At 36.0% G+C, this 15,814-nt stretch overlaps 1 protein-coding gene across 6 annotated transcripts in view; it reads left to right on the forward strand.

Annotated features, from left to right (window-relative positions):
• PHKB (phosphorylase kinase regulatory subunit beta) overlaps positions 1–11,643 on the forward strand; it is a 256,746-nt gene extending 245,103 nt beyond the window's left edge. For all 6 annotated transcript variants that reach the window (XM_056812255.1, XM_056812257.1, XM_056812258.1 and 3 more), the window contains 2 exons: positions 9,640–9,780; positions 10,710–11,643. In XM_056812255.1, coding sequence (XP_056668233.1) covers positions 9,640–9,780; positions 10,710–10,847 — 279 coding nt within the window. In that variant the 3' untranslated portion in view covers positions 10,848–11,643. The remainder of the gene's footprint in view (positions 1–9,639; positions 9,781–10,709) is intronic.
• The last annotated feature ends 4,171 nt before the right edge of the window (positions 11,644–15,814 follow it).

Raw genomic sequence — 15,814 nt, forward strand, 5'->3', positions numbered from 1 at the left:
ACATACACAAAGTATAAGTAAAGCAACATTAAGTCAAGCTTTTTCAGGGTGAAAAGGCTTTTGGGTCACAGATACCTGTCTTCTCAGTAACATGGATCAAAAGCAAGACCACAAAGAATGTTTCATAGGCTCACAATAAGGTTAGAAGGAATGAATCATAGTTTGTCATACATATGACAGGAACAGTTGTTTTTAAAGGACATGTATGTATAAATACATATACATGTGATACCATTTAAAATCATGATAGGCTCCCACATGGAATACAGCTCAGATTGAGGAATTAGGCAAATAAAAAATGTTAACTTCATTTTTACCTCCTTTTTATTTTTTTAATTTTTAAATTTTTTTATTGTATCCCTGATATTATATGCAATAAACACTTTACTTTAAAACTGATGCTTTGAAATTCAAACAGTTGATTTTTCCATGATCAATATCATAGAGAAATATGTCACAATGTAAAAACATAGTAGAGACTGCTACCTCTACAACCAGAAGCACATCAGTTAACCTTTTAGGACCTCATTTTCTTCATTTTTATTTTATTTTTTTTCCATTTGAATTAGTTTATTTAGTCAATTTAGGACATTATTCTTTGGTTACAATAATTACATTATTTCCCTCCCACCCCTCTACCCTCACCCTTCCCATAGCCAACATACAATTTCATTGGGTATTACTTGTGTCCTTGATCAGGACCTATTTCCATGTTGTTGTTTACACTAGAATGTTCATTTAGAGTCTACATCCCCAACCATATCCCTTCGATCCATATATTCAAGCAGTTGTTTTTTTTCGGTGTTTTTACTCCCACAGTGTTTTCTCTGGATGTGGATAGTGGTTTTTCTTGTAGGTTCCTCCAAGTTGTTCAGGGTCATTGCATTGCCACTAATGGTGAAGTCCATTACATTTGATTGTACCACAGTGTATCAGTCTCTGTGTACAATGTTCTCCTGGTTCTGCTCCTTTCACTCTGCATCAATTCTTGGAGATTGTTCCAGTTCCCATGGGATTCCTCCACTTTATTATTCCTTTGAGCACAATAGTATTCCATCACCAACATATACCACAATTTGTTCAGCCATACCCCAATTGAAGGGCATCCTCTCATTTTCCAATTTTTTGCCACCACAAAGAGCACAGCTATGAATATTTTTGTACATGTCTTTTCCCTTATTATCTCTTTGGGGTACAAACCCAGAAGTGCTATTGCTGGATCAAAGTGCAGTCTTTTATCGTCCTTTGGGCATATTTCCAGGTTGCCCTCCTGAATGGTTGGATTGATTCACAACTCCACCAGCAATGATTTAATGTCCCAACTTTGCCACATCCCCTTCAACATTCATTACTTTCCATAGCTGTCATGTTAGCCAATCTGCTAGGTGTGAGGTGATACCTCAGAGTTGTTTTGATTTGCATTTCTCTGATTATAAGAGATTTTAGAACACTTTTTCATGTGCTTATTAATAGTTTTGATTTCTTTGCCTGAAAATTGCCTATTCATGTCCCTTGCCCATTTATCAATTGGAGAATGGCTTGATTTTTTGCACAATTGATTTAGTTCTTTATAAATTTGAGTAATTAGACCTTTGTCAGAGGTTTTTGTAATGAAGATTGTTTCCCAATTACCTCCTTTTTTAGAGAAGCCACTATCTCCCCTCTCCCCAAAGTCAGAACACATATACTGTTGAGTATATAGCGAACACATCACTGCTAAGCTTCCCTTGCCTCATACAATTCTAGCCTCCTCCCTCATTTACCAGGGATTGGGGAATTATTCATTCAAGTAAAGACTTCCAGGATTTTAGAGGCCATCTAATCTAAGCCATTCTTTTTTACGAGTTGGACGGGGTAGGAAGGGGACTTTTCTACCACAACTGTGTAGTAGCAGCTATTACTTAAGTAAATGGCAGGACCAGGATGCAGATTCTAGTCTTTTAAATCAAAATCCACTTTTTTGTTTTGTTTTGTTTTTCCACCCCACTCTTCCATGTTGTTTCAGTTGGTTGTAGCTTCTGTTCCCCCTTTATCCAGAAGCTGGGGAAGCCCTGGAAAGAATTGAAAATATATAACCCTTTTCCATACCATCAGTTCTTATAACTGCCATAACACTTAGGAGTGCTCGGCACAGAAACTTGATGTTGATTAGTTTGAGCGTACCTAATGTAGGAACAGGGCTTATTCCAGATACTGTAGCACTGTTAAATTTACCATCATTTCAACTCTGCTACATTTATAGGAGCACTTGGCATTCCTTCATTAAAACTTTAACTTTCTAGAATTTTTTCCACTTTGTATTATTATTATTATTACAAAACTTCCCTTTGTTATGGGGAAATAGTGTAGAGAGAAAACTTATATAAATACTTTATTGACCTACATAGTTCTGACTAACAGATGTGGGGAATATTCAGCATTTCATCCTCATCTATGTACATTCCTCCTTCCTCCCATTCCATGACACATAATAGCATCACCCTTCCCTTAACCCTTTACAAATGCTATTCAAACAAAGGCCAAGGTATTCTATTATTTATTTTCATCATAATGTCATTGGCATACCCAATATCATTAGCATATCCTCTCCAAAATTCTAGTCTAAACTTTGGAGAACAGACTTCTTCTATCCTATCAGTGGGTAGCCTCCAGTAATCTTCACCTATATCCAGGGTTTGGAATTACCCTGAACTTCTGAATGATAATTACCCTGATTCCCTTTTCCCTTACTCTCCAGTTGGTAATTTTTTTAAGCCTTTATCTTCTGTCTTGGAAACAGTACTTAGTATTGTTTCCAACGCAGAAGAGCAGTAAGAACTAGGTAAGACCTAGGTAATGAGGGTTAAGTGATTTGCCCAGGGTCATACTGTTAGAAAGTATATGAGACCAGATTTGAACCCAGGACTTCCTATCTGTAGATCTGGCTCTCAATCCACTGAGCCACCCAGCTGTCCCATTTCCTTTACTCTCCAGATCCGCTTATGTCCAGTGATTCTTGTTTATGTCTCACCTTCAAGGATACTTTTTCATCAGCACTGATAATACCAGGCAGTTCTAAAGATTGTTACTTATATCAAAGTAAGATCCTTAAAACAAAGAGTTCTTTGGACCAGCATCCTATCAACCATTTTCTCCTGCTCCTAGCTGCTACTGCTTTTTCTACAGATAAACACCCTTAGCCACCAAAACAGTCATCACAAATTAAAGAATTTCAGAATTGGAAAAGACTCAGAAACCATATGGCTCAAACCAAACCTAAGTAGGAATCCATAGTATAACACATTCAAATAAGTGGTCATCCAACTTTTACTCAAAGAAACCATTACTGCATTACATTATTACATAAATACTACTGCATTAAGGTACATTCTCTATGCATTTTTGACAGCTCTGATTGGTAGGATATTTTTCTTTACAGATCAAAAGTTGCCTCTTTACAACTTTAACTACTTTTGGTTTTGCCTTCTGGGGAGAAGCAGAACAAATCTAATACATCTTCCATGAAATGGGCCTTGAAATATTTAAAGACACCTATCATGTCCCTATTAAATCTTTTCTTTTCCAGATTAAGCATTCCCTTTTCCCTCAATCAATCCTTTGACCAGTATCATGAGTTTTGTGGCTGTTTACCATTTTGGTTGCCATCTGATTTGTCAATAAGTGTTATTCATAGAATGTCTGGAATCACATATTAAACTCTAGATGTCTGATGGTGACATGGTCCTGGATACCATGGCTCTCTCCATGGAGCCCCAGATTATATTAGCATTTTTGAATGTCATGTGACCATGCTGACATAAATTAAAAAGAAAATTCGCCAAGACCTCGAGGCCATTTTTTAAATGGATGATAAACTTTTGAGCTATACCCCACCCCTATATTATAGATGTCAGGTTGATTTTTTATGCCATATTTTGTCCCTATTTGATTGCATCATATTACATTTAGCCCATTGTTATATATAAAGTTCTTTTTGGATATTGATATTGACTGCTGTCCAAAATATTACCTATATGTCCTAACTATGTGATTTACAAGTCTGATGAGCATGTCATCTATGCTTTTATTCAAATCCTTGCTTAAACTATAACTATTCAAGATAAAATCACAGATCATTTGGGCACTCCACAAGAGTAAAATACTCTTATATTTGAGGACTACCTCCAGACCATTCATCTGATACAGATGATGATATCTGATACAGGTAGAGACTTTTTCCCTTCAGGGAAGGCAATAGCCTATCCTGCAGAAGATTCAATCTAACCATATTTCTGAGACAAGAAGTACCAACATCTTGAGCCCACAAAGACATTAACATAGTCTGGGACTTACTCCCAGACTTGTGCTTTAAACCCCCTGAACTCTTCTATAGGAAGGAAATAGTCAGGGACTTCCTGTTTCCTCTATCCTGGTTTATACCTTAACCCTTTATCCAATAAATAGTTATTTTTGCTTTACTAAAGCCTTAACTATCTTAAATGTACTAGAAAGGAGATTACAACTACATCAACTAAAGAAGAGACTAAAGGGGATTTCCTCTTACCCTTCAGCTCTAATCAGATCTGACTCCATTATTCAAACAGCTCTGCTGGGAGGGGGGTAGGGAAAATTGGTGTTACTCTTTACCTGTTCCCTCCTTCTCAAGTATCTGTTCAAACCTTAGTTCCATCTTGATTTCCCCACTTGTACAGTTTTGGCACCCCAGTTTTAAAGACAGAATCCATCTTAGCCAACTGAAAGGGCATTGACAGTTGGAAGCCCTGAACAAGGGTAGTCATTTTGGGGGTTCAAGGATATAGGAAAATTGAAAAGGGAGACAAGATGTGGCAAATAGTAATGTGAGTTTCTGTTATGATGCTTGGGATATAATGGACCTATTGCATTATTTACAATACAGTGACATCAGCAATGATGGATACGATTAAACTGATTAATAATAAGACCTCCTTTGTAATAATGATACCGTTTACTAACTCTGTGATGTGGCAAGCAGTGACTCAGATTTATGTTATCCTCATGGCTACTATTCACACTTTGACATATGTGAATACCGTGTTAAGAATGATTTTACCCAAAAAACAAGTACAGATCTTAATATTGATAACAAGCTTGAAGACCTAGGAAAGAAGATTTGCAGTGAATACCTAGCCAGCAAGAACAAGATAAAGTTAGTGAGATGGGGACTGAAAACTCAAAAAAGAAAAAAAAAGTTAATAACAAAGATAAACCAGGCAATGGTACTGATAAGGCTAAGGACACAACAGTTGTAGACAATGTATCTGACAGTTCTAAGGCAGTTAGCAAACAAAACAACACAACATCAGATGTCACAGGGGCTCACAAAATTATGCCTCTTTATGACATGGCAAGGCTAACTGATGGGTCTGGAGTTTTACACACAAAGGTTCACAAGTCATTTATCATGCAAAACTTGGAGTCTCTGAAAAAGATATTCCCAAAATTCATCTCTGAACCACACAAATGTGTAAAAGAACTGAAAAGAGCATTCAAAGTTTATGAACCTGATTTTGAGGATGTGGAATTGATAATGGGGGAGGTATTTAGTCCTCATGAACAGAGACAGTTTGTGGACAAGACCAGACAAGATGATAGTTTGATGGACTGGCATAAAGCACATGAAAGGGAAGACTTTGATTTTGCAAGACCGGCTAATTTCTCTTATCTAAAAAGGTTCAGGGAAGACCTTCTCCAAGCCATAAGATCATTTTGTGATAGTCCTAATGAATGGAGTAAATTTGATAGGATGGTCCAAAATCAAAATGAACATCCAGCAAGTTTCATAGACAGACTGACAGAGAATATTAAGTCCATCCTGGGAATTAGCCAAGATTCACAAGAGACTATTGCCCATGTCCATAGGCAGTTCTTGAAAGAGTGCAACCATCAAATGAGAAACTTCTTTAGAAAAATTTCCCCAAAATTTGATTCTATTACTATTTCTGAATTGAGAGACATTGATACATACCTCTATGAAAATGGAAAAAAAAAAACAGAAGAGGGAGAAGTGTGAATTAAAGCAGAAACTGCAAGAAACCACAGAGACATTAAAAAATTTAAAAAAAATTTGAAGAAGTAAAGAATTTAAATACCATAAAGACATACAATAGACCAAGTTACCAATATCAACCAAAACCAATATCAGAGAGATGCTTGAAAATGTTTGTTGTGCAACAAGATCGGGCACATAGTAAGGAATTGTTACATGAAACAAAGATATGAGCAGGGACACAACAGGAATACAAAATATCAGACAAACACACAAAGCAAAGGTTAATACAAGAGTTATGAAAAAAGTAACAAGAACTGTTGGGACCATTTCAGATTAAGAGAAGCAGACACGCCAGATTTGAAATTGATGCAATCTGCAATCCAAAAAAGGGGGAAAGCTATTCAGTTGTTGTAACTATGGGGAGGTACACAACATGAAGGCAGGACTTTAACTTCGTTAAAGCAAGAGACTGTGTATGGGGGAAATGAATGGACTGTAGTTAAAAGGAAGAGACAAAAGAGATTGAAAATAAAATATAAAAAGGTTGATGGTGTTATAAGGGTGGTACCTACAAATGGAATTTTAGGTTCTGTAAGAATTTTATCTGAAGGGTTAAAACATAACATTAGTAAAAAGCAGAGAGAAGTTATGGAGATAGAAACAGAGATTCAAAAAGTTATAGCAGAGATAAAACAAGATATAGATGATTCAAATACAGGGAGCATAATAACTGGAAAAGAGAAAGCCAGAGAACAAGTAAGGCATATCTAGAGAATTTCTTTGAATGTAGATTTGGTTTAGGGATTGAACAGAGAAGGAAAAGTTATAAAAATTTACAACTACAACAATATAAGGTTACATCAATAAAAACAAAGCAATATCACAATTCTCTAAACCATTTTAATACAGTAAAAGCAGAGAAAACTGTTACAAAGAAACCTGTAACTGAAGAAACAAATTGTATAGTTGATAGTCTTACAGAACCAAAACAATCCCCACAGTGACTAATTGAACTGACCAAAGAATGTTTAGGAACTACTATTCCTATGGAAAAGGGGGCTAGTTTGAATCCAAAAGCAAAAATATTTTATCCATTACTGTTTAAAGGATAAATTCAAATCTTAGTAATTGTAAACCTAGGAAAGGGGGTGACATGACTAAACAAACACTAAATCCAGGAATGTTAACCTTAGTACCAGGGTATACAACAGAAACAGTTGAAAGTATGGATAGAATTCAGCAAGTTACAACTGTCAATGTGGCTCAGTACTAGTACAGTAGCAGGTTCATATCTTTCCATCTTGTCCATAAGAATAGCATGCAACTCTTCACAAGATTCAGACTTCTGAGTTTCAGAAAATTTGTGACCTGTATTGATGAAATGAGTTTCCTCAGTGGGGGTTCCTTGAACTGATAAAAATCATGGTACAGGCAAAAAAAGATCCATTATGGCATCAAAGGCAGAATCAAAAACATGTCATGGTCTTACAACAATATCCTGAGAAGGACTAGAGCAATACAGAAGGATTCTTAAGTATCCTGGAGAAAAGATCAATGAAGGGAGAGGACTGGATGATATTTGTGGACAACATGATAATATGACTGCTCAATTCCTACCTTGTTTCCTTTGTAAAGGAAAAGAATTTTTACACTAAAAGGAATTTGTTAAATTTTAGGTAAACTATATCTGTAGCATCTTTCTGATCTATCAGTATATTAACCTTGAAAAACAAAGAAATAAGCTTTGGCCGGCATGATCTGTCCTTCATGAAGGACACTGAGCTCTTGGTGATTGGCTTTTTCCAATGATTAAATAAGCTTCCTTTTAATAAAACATTATAGAGTTTTTTCCAGGAATCAAAGCTGAACTTGCTGACATGAAATATAGTTAATTCACAAAATCTACTTTTTTCTCCATTTAAAAAATCCAGTTATGTGTCTTTTCCAGGTCCTGCAGCATCTCTCCCATTTTCCATGGCCTTTCAAAGATTATTAACTGGCTTTCTTCACATCTGCCAGTTCTTTTAGTACTGGGGGATATGGTTTATGTGGTTTTGATGATGAACTCATCAAGAGAAGAGCTAGACATTATTATTTTGGGTGGTGCATGGATAGAGCACCACGTCTGAAATCAGAAAGGCTTTTCTTCCTGAGTTCAAATCTGACCTCAGACACTTACTGTGTGAGTGGCCCTGGGCAAGTCACTTAACTATGTTTTCCTCAGTTTCCTCATCTGTAAAATTAACTGCAAAAGGAAATGTTAAATACCATTTCTGGTATCTTTGCCAAGAAAACCCCAAATGAGGTACAGCTAAACAACAAAAACACTATTATTTTACTATTTGTATGGGGTTTCAAATCCCTATTAATGATTTTAAGTCTATCTTTTTAGTGTGAAAATAATTTTCCTTAACAGAGAAATCAAGTAAAAAGTTGAGCAATTCTCCTGTCCTATATTCCATGAACATTATCTGGTCCTGTCCCTTCACTGGTCTTCTTTTCCCCAGGATAGCTAAGAATCCCCTTGTGCAAATCCTCAGGTGCTTGCATGGTATTGTTATAGGACCATAACATGCCTTTGATTCTTTTCTAGGGTTTTTTGGTCAGTGCCATAGAAGTTTTTTCCATCTGTACAGATTGCAACTAGTCTGTAACTTAGCATTTTAGAGGAACTGAGAGGTCGAGTGATTTTCCCATGATGACACAGCTAGTATATAGTGGATGCAGGATGCCAGATGAATTTCAATCTAATTCCACAGAAGCTCAAGGTGGCTTAATCGTAACAACAGGCACAACACAGTTTCTTCCCTTTAATGGTTTACAGCTTAAGCCACATAGTACTAATGCAAGTAAATATATTCTAAACAATTGAATAAAAATATTAAAGAAATAGGGTCTTTACATTTTCATCACATGGTTTTTACAGATAAGCACATTTAGGTGTAGGACACCAGTACAGGTACCTTTAATCTTACTATGCAGAAACTTCATTTGGAAGGGGTGGGGAAATTACCTCCTACAGAATTACATTAATTATGGTAAGGACATTAAGGCCCAAGGCTCCCTGTTTGTAGAAACACAATTTTCTTCTCCTACATCTATATCCCCAAATTGAATAAAGTGCACTCAATATGGCTTTGCTCCTTGCCAAATTCCCCTTCTATGAAGCTGGCTTCTTTCACCCAACTTAGTTTAACTATCCCCTTGTGCCTTTAACATATTATTTATTGTACCCAGTAAGTAAATGTTAAATCGAATTTAATTCTCCATGTCAAAAGGCACTGGAATCTACTTAGTCACCTTTTCCCAGTTATAAGATGTCCCCAACAGCTTATGGAGAGTTCTGACATTGTGTGCCGATTGCTAGTCTCTTAAGTCCTAGAGTTTAGTATACTGTCTTCAGGATCAAGGGAAATTATTTTCATGTTGGTTTGAGAAAATTAAAAATTCCTCCACATTGAAAGGACTTAATGATCTGCATGCAGGGTTAGAAAAATTTCCCAGGTGGCCTTTTAGAATTTTGCAAACAATCTCAAAAGATAGCACACTTGTGAATTTTATAAAAGTGCATCTGGAACAGGTCATTTTTATATGGCACAAAACAGACTCAATGCTTTTGTCTTTTCTAGCTCTTAATGGTTGTATCAATTGTACTGGAAAGAAATCCTGAACTAGAATTCCAAGATAAAGTGGATTTGGATAAACTAGTTAAAGAAGCATTTAATGATTTTCAGAAAGACCAGAGTATACTGAAGGACGCTGAAAAACAAGTAAGTGAAATAAAGAACTACATACAGAGTATGATGTCATCCAAATTCTCAATTCCTGAACAAACATTTAATCCATAGAACAGATTCACAGAAGTGCCAATGGCATGCATGTTTTAAATGGCCTTTAGTTTCTATATAGTTATGTTTTCTGTGCCAGAAGGATGAAGAATTAGCATCACTTTGTATTTAAGCGATAGTCTATGAAACTGAAAGCCATCTGAAATGAAGAAAAGTCCTTTTACAGTTACAATTACTTGTTTTGTGGAAAAGCCATAGTTTTGGGGAGGCTGCTAAATTAAATTCTGGGTGATAGGATGTTAAGAATGGGATTTCTTCTATTATAGAACATAACCCTTTTGAGGCTTCCTGTTTAATATACTCTACACTTATCTGCAGAAATACTTACCTAAGGAAACACAAATGATCATTAAACAGGAAACTGCTGAAAATGTAGTGACTTATCTTTGCTCTGTAGATGACTCAGGAACATGAGAAGACAAGGACTTGAGAAATAATAATAATAACAACAGTAATAAGTAGTATTGCTCCAGGCTAAAATCCCAACATCTATAGGAAGTCTTTCTCAGTCCCTCCTAATTTTAAGGCCTTTCCTCTGTTGATTAGTTTATTATTTCCCATTTATCCTGTGTATAGCTTATTTTGACATATTGTTTGTCTATTGCCTCTCCTCCATTAGGCTGTAAGCTTTCCAAAGGCAAGAACTTTCTTTGTATCCTCAGCATTTAGCCCAGTGCCAGGCACACATTAAGCACTTAATATTTGTTTAATCAATGGCTGGCTGATATCTACACACTGTCATTCCATACCCACCCACCCCCAAATACACATACAACCAGCTTGATTTTCATGTGTATATGCTATCATTTCTCTATAAAATAAAACCACACTGTTTGCTTACTGTTTTTCAGGATGATATGACTTCCTTTTACAACACTCCACCACTGGGGAAAAGAGGAACATGCAGTTACTTGACAAAAGTTGTGATGAACCTGTTGCTTGAAGGGGTAGTCAAGCCAAGCAGCGACGACCCCTGTATAGTTAGCTAACAAGAGAGTAGAAGATACTTTGTTTAGCTAGATCACATTTTGCAGTGTTAGGTTTGACAGACATGTTTCCTTTGAAGCTTAACCTCAGACAATCATGTATCTGTTTACTTACTGCTGGTGAGATCTTTACCATATCACCACTTGAATTATTTGGGATACTGCATGGAATTGCTAGTTATCGTTGAGAAATGGTTTTAATCAACAAAAATATTCTTGAGCCCATCATGACAGTAGACATTTTCACTGAATGGCAGAAACCATGTAGCTTAAAAATTAAATTCTGCACATTGCATGATAATACAATTCATGAAAATGAAACTATGTTCCTTGAGTTTATAATCTTGCTTAGCATTGTGCCAACTGAACAGAAAACTTACTCAATAATTTTGTGTGGATACTCAAAGAATTTGTGAGAATGATAAAATTTTCTTTTACCCGTGAGCATGGTCATATTAGATGTTAACATAAATTTAAAATCAAAGTGGAAGCAAATGGTATTTTGACAACATCATTAATAATGTATTAAATACACAGAAGCTATTATAAAATTTTACCTTGTGAAAATGATTATGGTTTTGTATTTGTATTCCCTATGCATAGGGGAAAGAGTTAAACACAAAGTAATAATGAATCTGTACTTGCTAAACTTTTCTCTTTAAGTTTCACTTACATTTAGACTTGTGGAATTGCTCAGAAATTTGTTTAATCATGAGACTCTATACCCAGAGCACACTGGTAAAAGTTAATCAGAACTCATTAAAAATGTGTGTGTGTTTAATAAATTGCTTCCATGCAATCTTCTGTTTTAAAGTTCTTTTGAACTTCATCTTTGTTAAAACTACATATTTTTACTTTTTGAAAATGAAAGAGAATCAGTGGTGTATAGACAGCCACACCAGCATAACTCATTTCTCTCTTCCCATTTTCGAGCCTAAATTGTTATACAAAAAGACAACTATATTCTCCTAGTGAATTGCCTGAAGTGGTGCCTTTTAGGTGTAATATAAATATTTGAATTGTATCAAATTATTTCATTCTTAAATGCGACTTTATCCAAATAGATAGATAGACGGAAGAACGGACAGACAGACAGACAGACAGATAGATAGATAGATAGATAGATAGATAGATAGATAGATAGATAGATAGATAGATAGATAGATAGTGCATTTTAACAGATAGGACTTGAGGGAAGTAATTGGTAAATCACCACAACTATACAACTGCTATATGGAAAATCAGGAAATGAATCAGTTTGCATACTTTTCTTAAGGTTTAGTTTTAGTTTTTTTAGTTTTTTGTTTTTTTCAACCCTTACCTTTCACCTTAGAATCAAGACTATATTGGTTCCAAGGCAGAATAGCAGTAAGGACTAGGCAATGTGAGTTAAGTGACTTGCCCAGGGTCACACAGATAGAAAATATCTGAGGTAATATTTGAAGCCAGGCCCTCCCATCTCTGGGCCTGGCTCTCAATCCACTGAGCTACCCAGCTGCCCCCTAGGATTTAATTTTAAAGGACCACAGAGATAATTTTATCTAAACTCCTTATTTCATAGATAAAGAACTGAGGGCCAGAGTTTATGTTTGGAAAGTCCACAATGCCTTCCATTAAACACTTGTTGATAGTTTAAAGGGAGTGTATGATTGGCTAAGAAGAGTCCCCAAATAATATCAAATGCTATTTGCAGGCAGCTAGTTGGTGCAGTGTAAGAGAGCATCCAGACTCATCTTCCTGAGTTAAAATATGACTTCAGATATTTAATAGCAGTGTGACACTGGACAAGTCACTTCATCCTTTTTGCCTTAGTTTCCTCATCTGTAAAATAAGCTTGAGATGAAAAGCAAACTGCTCCAGTATCTTTGCCAAGAAAATCCAAATGAGGTCAGAAAGAGTTAGGCATGCCTGAAAAATGACTCAACAACAATAACACATTTCTTAAGTGGGCCTACGAGATGAACTTTTATGAATTTTTCCTCCCACTTACTAGTTGTTTAAATGTTACATTTTCAAATATTATGACTGTAAGGAAGAGACATTTTTATTGTATTAAAGAAGCAAAAAAACCCATGTGCAACATATCCATCAACATTGTATTTCTGTGAAATTAAGAATTGAAAGAATTTATGGTCTTTGGAAGATCTCTCTTGGCATCAGTAAACTTTGAGATTCATACTTCTCTGGAATATCTATATCCAATTAGAAAGGAAGAAGATAACATCAGAACATAGAAATCCTCTTAGTCTCATTTGGCCTATAGAGTCAAAATATTTTAACAGCTACACCAGAAACTGAGTGAAAATATTAATGCATTTATCCAAGCATGACAAGATTAAATCTAATTTAGAGTTTCCTCAACCACTATGACAGAGTCTCTGAATATGTTTATTTTTCTGAATAATACCTGTTAGAAACCCCTGAATGAATAGCAACTTATACTCTGCTGAATATCACTTTTAAAAATTTAAGACTCCTCCCACATTTTCTGCCATTTTCCCTAATAGGTCTCAATGTCACATTTCAATTTCTAAAACCTAAGGTGTGGGATCTGATTGCCTCTGGTATTAAGGTCACTTATTTGTTAGTTATCTTCAGTAGATCTTGGTCAGCAAATAACATTTTTTAAACCCTTACCTTCTGTCTTAGAGTCACTACTGTATATTGGTACCAAGGCAGAAGAGCAGCAAAGGCTAGGTAATGGGGGTTGAGTCACTTGCCCAGGGCCATCCAAAAAACAGTTTTAGAAAGTATCTAACCAGGAGGTGGCTAGGTGACTCTGGATTGAAAGCCAGGCCTAGAGATGGGAGGTACTAGGTTCAAATTTGACCTCAGACATTTCCTAGTTGTGGGACCTTGGGTAAGCCACCTGACCCCCATTACCTAGCCCATACCACCCTTCTTCCTTGGAACCAACATGCAGTATTAATTCCAAGACAGAAGGTAAGGATTAAAAAAAAAAAAGAAACAAACTATCTGACCACCCAGAGCCCTGTTGTTAAAATTATTGAAAAGTGGGCTTAAAGATATGGTTTTTCCCTCTGAGGAAAACATAAAACCTGTACCAAGAATAAAGATGGAGGGAGTAGGGGAGAGTATAAATTGCATGGTTTAACTAGATTGATGAACTTGAATTGAAGAAATACAGTGCAATGATGATGTCACTTCCCTGCTCCTCAGTGGCAGGCAGGGGCAACCTAAGCATTATGTCTAAGCTTGACTGTCCATTCCTAAAGATTCATTTCCTTGAATTATGGGATTGGCCGACAGCAAAATGAGATGATTTATGCGAAAGGACTAAGTAAACATAGAAGAAAGCCATCTGTCGGTCTCCATGCACATAAGATACTTCCTACCTTTTTAAGATGACCTCATTTTCTATGGATTCCATTTCAAATTTAAATCAAGTATCATTTCAAAACAGTACTTCACATTTTTCAACCCTGAAGCATGACTAGGTAGTATTGTTTCAAGTTGCCTCAAAGAAGTAACAAATCTGTCTCCATTTGTAGACCTGTGAATGAATCCAATTATCTCATATTCTCACATAGCTTTGCAACATCTGCTGTCTATTCACCCCAGTGTGATATGGGATGACTTCTGACATGTACATTGAGAATAAGGAACAAGATACGAGACTCTTCTGGTCAATAAAGGTCTGTTTGCCTAAAAAGGGGGAGCTAGTTTCTAAGATGCAGAATAATAAATGCTTTTCCATCTGCAGCAGTTTTCGCTCTCCTCATATGATAGTGTCAAGAAATATGGTAACCTGAACAGAAGAACAGATCACAGCTCTATCTTCCTAAAAATACTAAGGGGTCCCAGAAAGTACTGGATATGTGTATTTTTGCCTCTTTTATTATGCCCATAATAAAAACTGGAGAAACTTGATCATGTTATAAGTATCCATCACCCAGTACCCAACCTTGCATGTTAATATGAAGGCAGACAACTCTTCTTCCTTGCCATAATTACCAAAGTGAACATGGAGTAGCAAGATTAAGAAGCAAGTGAAGTTCAAATACTAAGTGACCCACTAGTAAAGATGATGGATTCAAATGGAGTTTAGACCATTTTGAGAAGCATTTGCTTTCCACATCTGAGGGTACTGTAAGCAAAAGTCTTTCATGCAAAGAGCTTTCATTGGCTCCTTTAGTTTCAACTGGTTCTTGACAGAGAAATTGCCGGTTACAGAAGCAAGCTCATGACCTGAGAGTTTGGCAGAATAGATAAACTTCCAGGTTGGTCAGTCTTATTACCTTCAAATCCTTGTACCGGAAAGAACATCCTTCTTTTCTGACAAAATAAATCCAGGCAGAAGTAGCTTTCTTTGAATCAGATTGTTTCCTACCTCTTCCTTTTACTCAAAGGAGGAGGCAAAATTTGAAGAACTCTTGATTTATAAGAATGCAATTTTTAATATTAAAATATTTTCTACATTTCTTATGATAGAGGATGAGTGAATATTTTGTTTTTGCCATTGTTATTTTATAGTATAATGGGCTATGACTTGCTTAGTAGACTGCCATAGTGCTCTTGAGTTTTTTTTAAAAATCTATTCAACATAGATACTCCTTCCACTGGTACAGATTATAACCCAGCCTTTCCCTTCTCACCCAAAGCAGTTTTTAACCCATGTTACTCACACGACCACTTTAGAGGATCCACCCAATTTGGGGCATGTCTCCCTATGATTCTTTTAATATTTTGTGACTATTAACTAGCACAGCCACCCACCTGATCATCTGTTCTCCTTTATTCTCAATTTATAACTAATCCACTGCCTTTTCTGTCAAACATGTCCTTGATGCAATAAAGTATGGATGTTTAATGTCCAATAACATTTGGTCTGCATATGATCTGCTTACCTTAATGGGTCTTCTTCATGCTACCTAACTGTGAGTACTCCCCATGGCTTAATTTTTTTACTCTTTCTAGTCATCAATATACCTTCCTCCTCTTCAGCTCTT

This window comes from Monodelphis domestica, chromosome 1 (assembly GCF_027887165.1).
Source record: "Monodelphis domestica isolate mMonDom1 chromosome 1, mMonDom1.pri, whole genome shotgun sequence".
Classification (NCBI taxonomy): Eukaryota; Metazoa; Chordata; class Mammalia; order Didelphimorphia; family Didelphidae; genus Monodelphis; species Monodelphis domestica.